The sequence below is a fragment of the Gallinula chloropus genome (assembly GCF_964237585.1).
Source record: "Gallinula chloropus genome assembly, chromosome: 1".
NCBI classification, from domain to species: Eukaryota; Metazoa; Chordata; class Aves; order Gruiformes; family Rallidae; genus Gallinula; species Gallinula chloropus.
Window position 1 is genome coordinate 175,996,376 of NC_140085.1, and position 11,742 is coordinate 176,008,117.

The 11,742-nt window shown below is 43.7% G+C and overlaps 1 protein-coding gene across 1 annotated transcript; it reads left to right on the plus strand.

Moving 5' to 3' along the window:
• Nucleotides 1–484: 484 nt before the first annotated feature.
• On the plus strand, nt 485–4,480 carry PCDH20 (protocadherin 20; the record flags this gene model as incomplete). Its single annotated transcript, XM_084279070.1, has 2 exons — nt 485–535; nt 1,787–4,480. The coding sequence occupies 2 exons, from the start codon at nt 485–487 to the stop codon at nt 4,478–4,480; spliced, it is 2,745 nt and encodes a 914-aa protein (XP_084135196.1).
• Nucleotides 4,481–11,742: the final 7,262 nt, after the last annotated feature.

An 11,742-nucleotide genomic window follows, 5' to 3' on the forward strand; every position in this document is an offset into this window, starting at 1 on the left:
TTTTTTTCTACCCATTTTACTTTCCGGTCGGGAGTACCTTCCTCGGGTCCTAGCGCTTCTTGCGCGCACACACACACACACAAACACACACACACCCCCCACCGCCCTACTCGCTCCGACGCGGACGCGCCGCCAGCCCCCTGCCTGCTGCCCGCCCGCCCGCCCGCCGGTCCCGCTGCCTGCGTCGCTGCGGCAGCCTCCGCGGGCGCACCGCCCGCCGCCCTCCTTGCCGTGCCCGTGACTATTGGCTAAGCACCCCCACCTCCTTCTTCTTCCTCCTCCTCCTCCTCCTCCTCCTCCCCTCCCCGCGGCGGCGGAGCCCTCCCGAACGGAGGGGGAGTGTCCTGGGCACAGCCCAGCCCAGCGCGGCGGCGGTGGCGGCGGCGGCGGGGGAATGGGCAGCCGCGGGGAGGAGAGGCGCCGGGCGGGCGGCGGAGCGCGCGGGCTGCTCGGGCGCAGCCGGCGGCAGCAGCGGTGGCCGGGCATGGGGCCCCCGGGCAGTCGCGGCAGCACCACCGCCCGCGGCAGCCTGCAGGTGAGGGCTGGGGCGGCGGGAGGGGATGCGCCGCGTCCTGCTGCCCCCCACCCCCCCCTCTCTCCGAGCTCGACTTTGCACGCAGCAGCAAATTTTGGCAAAAAGCACCCCCCAACCAACAACAGAACAAACCCAAACCCACCAAACCATATATATACATGCGCGTGTATATATATATATATATATATATTCGTTGTTTGCTGTGTTTGGTTGTTGGGGTTGATTTCTCTCGGCTCCGATCTCCACAGAGCAGCCGTGAAAAGTTTTGGGTTTTTTTTTTCGGTTTTGTTGTTGTTGCTGCTGCCGACGCGGGTTGTAACAGAGAGCTGCGCAAAAGGGAAATGGGAGAAGCAGGAAAAAAAATCCCCCGTGGAGGTGATGCCCGAAGTTGCCCCGTTTCCATATGCGAGTGGCTGGGGACGCGCTTGCTAACGCGGGCAACTTCATGCGCGCAACCTCTGCGCGGCTTCTCTGTTCCAACTCCTGTTGTCAGCCGGCATCTGGAGGGGGACCCCGGCGGGGCTACGCGGTGGTGTTGGGGCGGCCGGGGGTCCGTGGTGGGTTCGGGGGGCCGCCGGCTCCGCGGCAGCGCGGTGGGGAAGAGATTCGCGCGGGCTGCGGCGGCAGGAGCGCGGCGTCGCGGGGCGCGGGTGGCGGTGCAGGGCTCGTCCCTGCTGCGCCGCAGGGCCCGTGGGCATGCGGGAAGATCAGGCTTTGGGACACGGAGGGGAGGATGGGAGGAGTGGGGGACGCGTTTCACATTGCAGATGCGGAAAGGGAAAAGGGCAGGAAAATGTTTGGGGATGTGCAAGGGGATGCCCCGGCTTGGGATGTGCTTTTGGGTGGGAGGGTAGGCACTGCTGGTGAGAAGGGGGGCGAGTTTGAGGAGGGGGTAGAGGGAAGAAAAGGGAAGATTGCACGTCGGGGCGCAAGTGCTGCTGGTGTTGCGGGGGGATGCAGGGTGCCCCTGGGCCATCCTTGGCAGCGCGTATTTGCTGTGGGGAATGCAGCTGGTGTTGCCTGGAGGGGACAGATGGCGATGCCCTGGAAGTAGCTTCTGTACTGGAGGGAGAATATGGGAGGAGAGGGAGGATGGCTTCATGTTGCAGATGCCGCACTCCCTGCTCAAAGTGCAAGTGGGGGAGGCAGTAGGCGAGGGGGAGGGGGCGAGGGCGGGGGGCTGCCTCCTGCCTCCCCTCCTTCTCTAACACCACCCCCTCTCCACATCCCTGTGTCTCTCTCTCTCCCCAGCACTTGCTCCTCTTCCTGCTCTTCGTTGGACCTTTCAACTGCTTTGCCAGTTACAGCCGCGCCACCGAGCTCTTCTACAGCCTCAACGAGGGGCTGCCCGCTGGCGTGCTCATCGGCAGCCTGGCCCGTGACCTGCGGCTGCCAGTAGCTGCTGGGCAGCGCCCTGCAGCCTCCCAACCTCCACTGTCCTTCACCCTGGCCTCCCGTGGCTTGGGGGGACAGTATGTGCAGCTGGACAACCGGTCTGGAGAGCTGCACACTTCGGCCATGGAGATCGACCGGGAAGCCCTGTGCATGGAGAGCAGCGAGGCCACTGTCTTTGGGGGAGCAGCTGCTGTCTCCTCCTCCTCCTCACCTGACTCATGCCTGCTACTGCTGGATGTGCTGGTGCTGCCACAGGAGTACTTCCGCCTAGTGAAGGTCAAAATTGCTATCCGAGATGTCAACGACAATGCGCCCCGCTTCCCTGTGCCCCACATCCGCCTCTCAGTGCCTGAGAACGCGCCTGTCAACACCCGTCTGGCTATCGAGCACCCTGCCCTTGACCCTGACGTGGGCACCAACAGTGTCCAGACCTACCGCCTGCGAGATAACTACGGCGTCTTCACCCTTGACGTGGAGGAGAATGAGAACGGAGAGAGGACTCCCTACCTGATTGTCATGGGGGCTCTGGACAGGGAGACACGGGAGGAGTATGTCACAGTCATCATTGCTGAGGATGGTGGGACTCCTCCGCTCATGGGAAGTGCCACCCTCACTATTGGCATCAGCGACATCAATGACAACTGCCCCCAGTTCAGCGACTCACAGCTCAATGTCACTCTTTACGGGAATTCCAGTCTAGGGGCCCATGTGGCCACTGTCCATGCAGTAGACATGGACCTTGGATCCAATGCCCAGATCACCTACTCCTACAGCCAGAAGGTCCCGCAGCCATCCAAAGACTTGTTCCATCTGAATGAAAGCACAGGAACAATCACGCTTTCCAGTAAAGTTGATGGGGACACTCCAAGGCTCCACAGGCTGATCATATTGGGCAACGGTCCTGGTTGCATCCCTGCTGTGATCACAGTGCTAGTGACCATCATCAAAGTCATGATGAGGCCACCTGAAGTTGTCCCTCGTTTCATAGCTAATGAAGCAGAAGGAGTGGTGTACTTAAAGGAACTGGAGCCTATCAACACACCAATAGCATTTTTTACCATCAAAGACCCTGATGAAAAATACAAAGTCAACTGCTACTTGGATGGTGATGGGCCCTTCAGACTTTCACCATACAAGCCATACAATAATGAATACCTGTTAGAGACCACAAAGCCTTTGGACTATGAGTCGCAACAGCTGTATGAAATCTCTGTAGTTGCATGGAACTCAGAAGGATTTCATGTCAATAAAATAATTAAAGTACAGGTTCTGGATGACAATGATAACTCCCCAGTTTTCTCTCAACAGCTGATAGAATTATCCATTGAGGAGAACAACGTTCCTAATGCTTTCTTGACCAAACTGCATGCTACAGATGCTGATAGTGGAGAAAGAGGGAAAGTGTCCTATTTTTTAGGCCCTGATGCCCCTTCTTATTTTTCTTTAGATAAAACCACTGGAGTTCTTACAGTTTCCACCCAGCTGGACAGAGAAGAAAAAGAGAAATACAGGTACACTGTCAAAGCAGTAGATTCTGGGTTCCCTCCAAGAGAATCGATAGCAACTGTCACCATCACTGTGTTGGATAAAAACGATAACAGTCCAAGATTTATCAATAAAGATTTCAGCTTTTTTGTGCCAGAAAACTTTCCAGGTTTTGGTGAAATTGGAGTTATAAGTGTCACAGATGCTGATGCAGGGCAAAATGGATGGGTTGCCCTTTCAGTTCTGAATGGGAGCGACATTTTTGTTATAGATACTGGAAAAGGAGTTCTGAGAGCTAAAGTCTCCCTGGACAGGGAGCAGCAAAGCTCCTATGTTCTGTGGATCGAAGCAGTTGATGGCGGTGATCCTGCCCTCTCCTCTACTGCAAAAATAACTATCCTTCTTCTGGACATAAATGACAACCCCCCTTTGGTCTTGTTTCCTCAATCTAATATGTCTTATTTGTTGGTTCTTCCTTCTACCCTTCCTGGCTCTCCCATCACCGAGGTCTATGCTGTTGATAAGGACACTGGCATGAATGCAGTCATAGCTTACAGCATCATAGGAAGAAGAGGCCCTCGACCAGAGTCGTTTAGGATTGATCCTAAAACTGGTAACATCACCTTGGAAGAGTCACTGATGCAAAATGACTATGGCCTCTATCGGCTGCTTGTGAAAGTCAGTGATCACGGCTATCCAGAACCTCTCCATTCTACTGTCATGGTCAACCTCTTTGTCAATGACACTGTTAGCAATGAGAGCTATATTGAAAGTTTGTTAAGGAAAGAGCCTGACATCAGTATAGAAGAAAAGCAGCCACAAATATCCATAGAGCCTACACATAAAAAAATGGAGTCAGCATCCTGCATGCCTACCTTGGTAGCTCTGTCAATCATAAGCTTGGGTTCAATTGCTTTAGTAACGGGGATGGGCATTTACATCTGTCTGAGGAAGGGGAAAAAGCATCACAGAGCTGATGAAAGCTTGGAAGTACAAATTCCCTTAAATGGAAGAATTAACCTGCACATGTTGGAGAAGAAACCCATGGAGATTTCTAACATTTGACCTTTCTTTGTGGATAAATCCAACGTCTGAAAAACCTTGGACAGCTCTGAAATACCTAGCCGTGGGTTGTATTGAAAGAAGTTGCAATGAAGGACCACTAATTTATAACTTAATAATATTATAATTGTAAATAGCTGTTTACAGTTTTTTAAAATTGAAATTCAGTGTACAGCTTTTTTATGAAACCTTAGTACTAACAGCTAGCACCCTGTCTATAAAAACATGGACATCATTCGCAGCTTCCATAAATCAATAAGATCAGTGATCATAAAAAGGGGGAAGGTAAGACGATTCTTTAAACTCAAGTTTTGAAAGTCTTTTTAACCACAAGAGGGCATCAGATCCTCCGGAGCAGGGAACTGTTCGAGGTACTGTCCATGAGATAAACAGAGTATATTTTAAATACATTGGTTTTAATATAAAATACACATTGGCATACAGACATTTAACCACACACACACAAAAAAAGAAATGTCTGTCCCAATGTATGTACGATTAAAAGTATAAAGACATTAAAATGCACTAGTAATTAAAAAAAAAGAAAAAACAGAATGTTTATTACCTCACAAGTAAAGCTTATACAGTAGGATAGAAAAGGCATTAACAAGAAGTGCAATTCCTGTTGAGCAAGAATGCAAGATATTGTAATGAGAATCTGAACTGCTGTGACATATCATCTTTCATTTGCTCCAGATTTCATCCACATTATCATTTGCTCCAGCAATCTGCTGGTCATTTTTATGGAAAATTATATTTAATATTTCCTACAGCAAATAATGACAGAACCCCATGCTCATCCTCGTAAACATGCCAGATGCAAGGAAGCAAGGGAATGGCTAAATCTTCAGTTGTCACAGAAGTGGTGATATTTTTTGTACTTTGAGCAATCTGTCAGTAGTACTCCATCAGTTTGGTTGTGTAATAGATTTTTCATGTGATACTTCTGAATCTGATCTGCCAGATGAAAACAAAAATCGCTTCGTATTCTAAGGAATTATAGGACTTAGTTTATTCTGACTGTTGCTCTTTTCTGGATTGGTATTTCATGTGAAAGATCTTGTTTCTGACTTTTGGCGACCATTCCTGGCTCCTTTTCATTGGCTTTGGTTTTGGATTAGATCCAAAATCTAACTTGTAAGACTGGTGACATATTCTCTTGGTAATTTATTCTTTGCTGTATCCTCTGCAACAAAGCAGCAGGTTTATCAGTGATGTATCACTTTCACTTCATTTTAAGAGCTGAGGACTATCTTTTGTATGATGATTACATCCATTTTCTCTGTGTGAACAAGATAAATTAGTGTTATGCTTAAAACTGATTATTTTGATTTCCAGCATCATATGTCTGTAATGTACCAAAAGTGTTTATATGTCTGCAAATTAAAGCTATATATTTTCATAATAACTTATTCTCTGTCTCCTAGAATTTGTGAGTATAAAGCTAAATATTATTTTAGTTATAAGAAATGTACATTTCACAAATGCTTGTGTGCTGGCTATCTCGTCTGACATATCACAATATATCCCCAAATTAGTGCACTTCAGAATCATTCATGTGTGTTTATGCTGTATTCCTTGAAATTACCAGCAAAGACATTTGTATTTCAGCCGATGTAAGTGGGGCGGCAGCTGATACCTGTTTTTAAAGCAGGGAATGCAATTTGAGGCAGTGTTTGATTTTTCTCTCTGTGGCTGGCACACTACTTCACCTTGACCTTATTGAAATACTGAATCTTCCTATAGATACTGGTTCTGCTTAGCCTACATAAGAGTATTAACATAATGCTCAGATTTTGCCCATCTAACTACAAGAAATAGCTATATTTTTCAGGTTAGAATATTTTCTGTTTATGCAGTGTTTGGTAGCTGTGTTCTATGAAAAAAATTTCAGCCTGTCAGAGGTTTGTGGTTAATCACCTTCACCTTTTAAATTTATTTTCATATTAAAATTTATTTTCATATTATTAAAGTATGAAAATGGCATGTATGCCTATGTTACAAAATGTGTCTGTCACAAACAGACATCGTTTATTACCTCTGAAGAAAAATTACATGATTTTTTATTTTTTTGCAGATGGCTTCAGTATTACAGATGCTCTGTATTGCTGTGGTGGGGAAGTTGGATCCCCTTGTATTTTTTTTCTCCAGTAAGGAGATGAGGTAACTGAAAGACAGACTTCTTGTAAGTGCTTTTCTCTTGTTTGAATTATCAGTCTCATATCTTCTCAAGACAATTTAAACAGGAACAAACCCAAGACTTTAGAAATACAATAAAGCCATAAGCCTGATTCTTCAGTGTGTGTTCACGTGATATGGGGTAGATATTTTTATTCAGGTTCAACAAATGCATAGTCTTAAACCTGTTTGATTAAGCTTGCTGAGTTTAAATGTGCTGTTCTTGTTTCTCTTTTTTTTTTTTAGTATTTGTTTAGTTCAAGCACGTTTCTAATGCATAATAAAATATAATGGTATGAGCCTGTTAAAAAACAAAGTACTGCTCATGAAGCATTTTGCTTACACAATTTTCTACACATTTCAAGAAAATTGGTTTGAAATCGCACCTTCAGCCATACCAACACCACTACTTGTGAAAAACACTTTACGCATTGAGCAGCCTTTCAGTAGGTAATGTCACTGAAGATGGCAAAATACGCAAGGTGGCTTGTGCATTTTTTTTTCAAGTTCATATTTTATGCTACTTAAAAAACATAGAGCTGGGAGCAGCAAGTTATAAGAATATTTAGGCCTGCAATGTCAAGCCTAGCAATGATTAAAAAAAAAAAAAAAGGAATCTTAAATTCATAGAACTTGAGATTTTTTTTTTTTCTCAAAAAGAAATGTTCTCTCTTAGTGGAAAAATGCTTGATCCTGGCTATACAGCAAACATTTATGAGACATTCCAAAGTATTCCTTACTGAAATCCTGTAGCAAAATCCCTTTCCCATGAAAACACATTTTTAATGAGTACAACTAAAGTAAATTAGACTCAGATATAAAAGGCCTATTTTATTACCACCTTGTGCGGTGCACTTGCCAAAATATATGCAAATCTTGTCGACACTGGTAGTTGAGTTGGCACAAAAATAAATGTCTCATTCATTTACAGTATCCATTGAACAATCTTAGACTCTGAGTGGGTGCTCTTTGCTCATTTTTATAAAAAATGACATTGTCCTAGGCTTTATATTGCCAACACCTCTTAAACTTGCCATGCAAACACTTTCATTAGAATTAACAAATTAAAAAATAAAAGACAAGAAATGGGCAGCAAGCCCAGTGGCAGTGGCCAGAGAAAATCAGCACAGTCTCCTCTTTCTCTTTAATTTTATTCTTTTGAAAAGAACTCTTTGAAGTTACTGTTTTGATGCAAAATTAACCCAACACCTGGTTGAATATCAATAAAGGATGAAATCTGAAAGCGTGGATGGGGAATTACCTCACATTGCTTTTTCTTATGTCAAAACTCAGAAGGCAATAAATCTTGTGGCCTTTAAAGTCCATTTTTCAGTATCAAGGTTCAAACACGCACCTGTGCCAGAGTTCACTGAGGACGATGTAAAAAGCTCCCCCTATCTTCAGAGGACATCTGATGAGAGGTACAGTGCTGGAACAAAAACTTGGCCTTCCTGAAAGCACTGACAGGCCCCTGGTCGCTGACTGGAGTTTCATTGTATGTTTTCTGCCCCCAACTGCTATTTTGGGAAGGTTTCTCATTAAAATACTCAAACACATGAAGAGGATGGGTAATCCATGACTAGCATTTTACGTCCTGGCTCAAAGCAAGGCATTCTCAGGAAGCAGTGACTCGCACCACAAAAATACCTCTCAATTTGTCATAAATGAGCACCACCATGAAGAAATCATCAGCTGAACATGCAGAGTGTTTCTTTTCATGATTCAGGTGCATTATCAGAGCCATGCAGGAAGGTGACTGCCACTTTCCCTGTACCGTGCTTGTGAGCAGCTTCTCTCAGCCATTAGTTTCTATGTACATTCCTTCTCACTCATGTAACTTACAGGGAAAAGCAAAATGAAACAATTAATTACAAAATATTTGCCAGCTGAGATGCAGAACTTCAATTTAGACAGCTCTCCTTTAGATCTCAGGTTTGAGAGGGTAAGCACATTCCTCTTGCTTACCAAATAATTTTATTTTAAAGGTGTCTAGTAAAAATTTAAATGGAAATAAAGATTTTCAGCACCTGCACTTTCATTTGTTTCCGAGCCAAAATTTTTGATTTCCTGCTTCTCAGAATGCAGATGGTAGTTTTATCTTCTTATCTGCTGGTTCAGTCTGGTACAGAGACTGAAAAGGAGAGAGCAACACTGCCTGCACAGGTATTTTTGCACATGCTTTAACTCATGACACTGTAAATTATGACATGTTGCCAATAATTTAAAATTTCATAACACAGCAACGTTAGGAACCACTAAATTACAAGCTTTTAAATAGTTTCCTTAGAACATTTCCCACACTATTAATAAAGCATAAGACTAATTCCTGTGACTTTTATCTGTCTTAGCAACTACTACTTGTATAAAAAGTATAGGGCCCTACTGCTGTGGTTAATAAAGTAAATAAAGATATATTTCTGGGATAGTGGGATTCAAAGATTCTGGCTCACAGATTCAAAGTTTAACAGCTCTGTTTTTCACATTATGGAAGAGAAAAAGACTTTCTTATCAGCACAGATTGATAGGCTGCATACTCTTTCTAACATGCTGTACACTAATGTTTCAGTGATTTCTGCTATATTTTCATTCAAGTTTCATTAGGGAGAGAATTTTAAAGGCCAAATTTCAACTCCTAAATATAACTGATAACAGAGTATTTTGAACAAGTGCTAAGAAAACTTCACTCTGAATGAAGGAATATTGAATCATTTATGATGCAGTCATTCATTCCACTGCTTGTGAAAACAAATATATGCTTAAATGTTTGAGCTGCAGGTTTTTGTGTTTCTGGCTAATGCTGCTGGTAAGTAGTAAGCACTTAATTGAAATCTGCTATATGGAATCAGTTGAACTGTGGACTTACCTTTTAAGCATCAAGGAGGATGTTACTTTACTTCCAGCAGCCCTATCAATGTCAATTCAATCTTCTGTCCTAACTATTTGGTCTTATTCACCAACTTCAAAGCTTTGGTTAGATATTTATCTTCAGAGCAAGTCAGTGAGGTGAGAACTCTTACCTCTTTATGCAGAACAGGAGTGACAGGTTGAATTTTCTGCCTATGTGTCAGCACCTAGTGCTACTTGAGATGCCTTAAGGTATCCCACCTGGCCTCCAGCTGCCAGTCTGTAAGAGTGCAAGCTTTCCATTGCACCTGCCAGCCCAGTGTGGATGCTCTGGATATTTTAGGAGGCATTCATTCAACCTGTGTGTGTTGAAGTGAGTCTGATGTGATTCATTTCCATACTTAGATGTCTACGTTGAAATGTCTATTGACCGGTATCGACCAGTGAGCTAGGAGCCTAAGCTTCCCTTGTAGTCTGTGAGTCTCATCAACAGAGTCAATAGAACTAGAGAGTGCTTCAGCTTGCTCTAAAGTAGGTGTTCAGGGTGAGGTTTAGCTGCTATGAAAATTAATATCAAGTGCTATCTAAAATGCCCTTGAGCATCTCAAACCTGTGCACAGGGCTGTCATGGAGACTTGTGCCTTTCTAGAGTGGTAGCTAGATGCTGAAAGTCCAAGACAGCACCTACAATGACATGAGAAAACTATGGATAGGCATTCATATCCCACTGGTGATGACACATCATGTGTATCAACCTCTCAGCTCCACTAAGTAAAGCTTGACAGACTATAATGAGATCATAAAACATAGATTATAGAGAGACATCTGATCCTTAGCATCAGAGCTGAAAAAAGACCTACAGTTCTAAAATGTAACGACTATCATACCTAACTGATAAACTCCGAAGGCTAAATTCATCCTATCTTGTTTGGGTGATTTAGTGAAGCCATCTGTGCCCTCTACTGTGAGCAGAGAGATAAAGAATCTTTTTTTTTTTAGAGGCAATTCGGGTCTTTGGTAAGCACTGGAAGTGTTTACTTCACTAATTTTACAACTAACTCAAGGTAACTAAGATTTCACTCTGTGTTTCAGTCAAAGAAGAGAAATTTAGGCCATGAAGCAACCTACAGATCACAGTGCTAGGAAGACCCACTAACATTATAATGCATGGAGTAAAACTGGTGTTTCAGATGCCACCAGATCAGCCAGTGCACTGGGGAGGAAGTCGCTTGCAGTCAGTGCAGATGCCTGGAGCTCACATGGCTTTTGGCTTTAAACTTGTCCTTCAAACACTTTGTTAAAGGCTGCAAGGTTCCATCCATTTTGGTTTCACCATCCAAAGGTTTTCATGGCTTAATCTTTCTGTTTTTCTTTTTTCCTCTGATTCCTTTATTTATTCTTTTTCAACCAAAGTATCGCATACTGGTCACTCCTGTAGAACACAATGAAAGAAGATGCAACTTTGATTTGTGTGATGGAAGAGCAACTGACTGAGGAGGTAAGAAAAATCTGTTACTCTTCAGGGAGTGTTCTAAATTGCATATTTGGAAGGGCTGCTAAAGCCATCTCTTGATAAGGACTCTCTCCAGCCTTCTTATAGAAACTGAGCTACTGTGTTTAATACAAAGACTCAAATGTCAAAAACATCCTGAGTTGAAGAGTCACAAACGTGTATGCCTACTAGAGGAGCATCCAAGAAAATGGTGATACTTGCCCTTGATATGGTGCTCCAGGGACTTTAAAAACTTTTCTTTAAATAATCAGTGGAGGTTTATGGGGGAGAAAACAGGAAAAACACGGTCCTATGCTTTCCTCTCCCTGGTGAGCAGCTTCTGGTACTTAAAAAAAAATCAACAAAAAAAACCCTGTAACACTTTCCTCATAGATCTTTTTCAGAAGTTTTAGTCTCTTCATAGTTAGGAAAATAAATCAATTCTATTCTCTTTTCCCATGCTGTAATCCCATAAAAATTTAATCCCGTGAAACTGCAATCTCTAAGCAGTTATGTAGCAGAATTTGGTCTTCTTCAGGTTGAGGCTCTATTTTCTGAAGAATTTATTTCTAAAGAGTCTCGCTGACAATCAAGAGTACAAAGCAGAGCTGCTTCTCAGGATGTGTTATACTCCACGGCTGACTGAAGTAGAAAAGAGAAGAGCAAGAATAAATAAATGCAGTTAAAATGAAAGGGCACTTTACAAAGATTGCATGTGGGAAACAAAAAGAAGTGGTCAGAAACAATATAA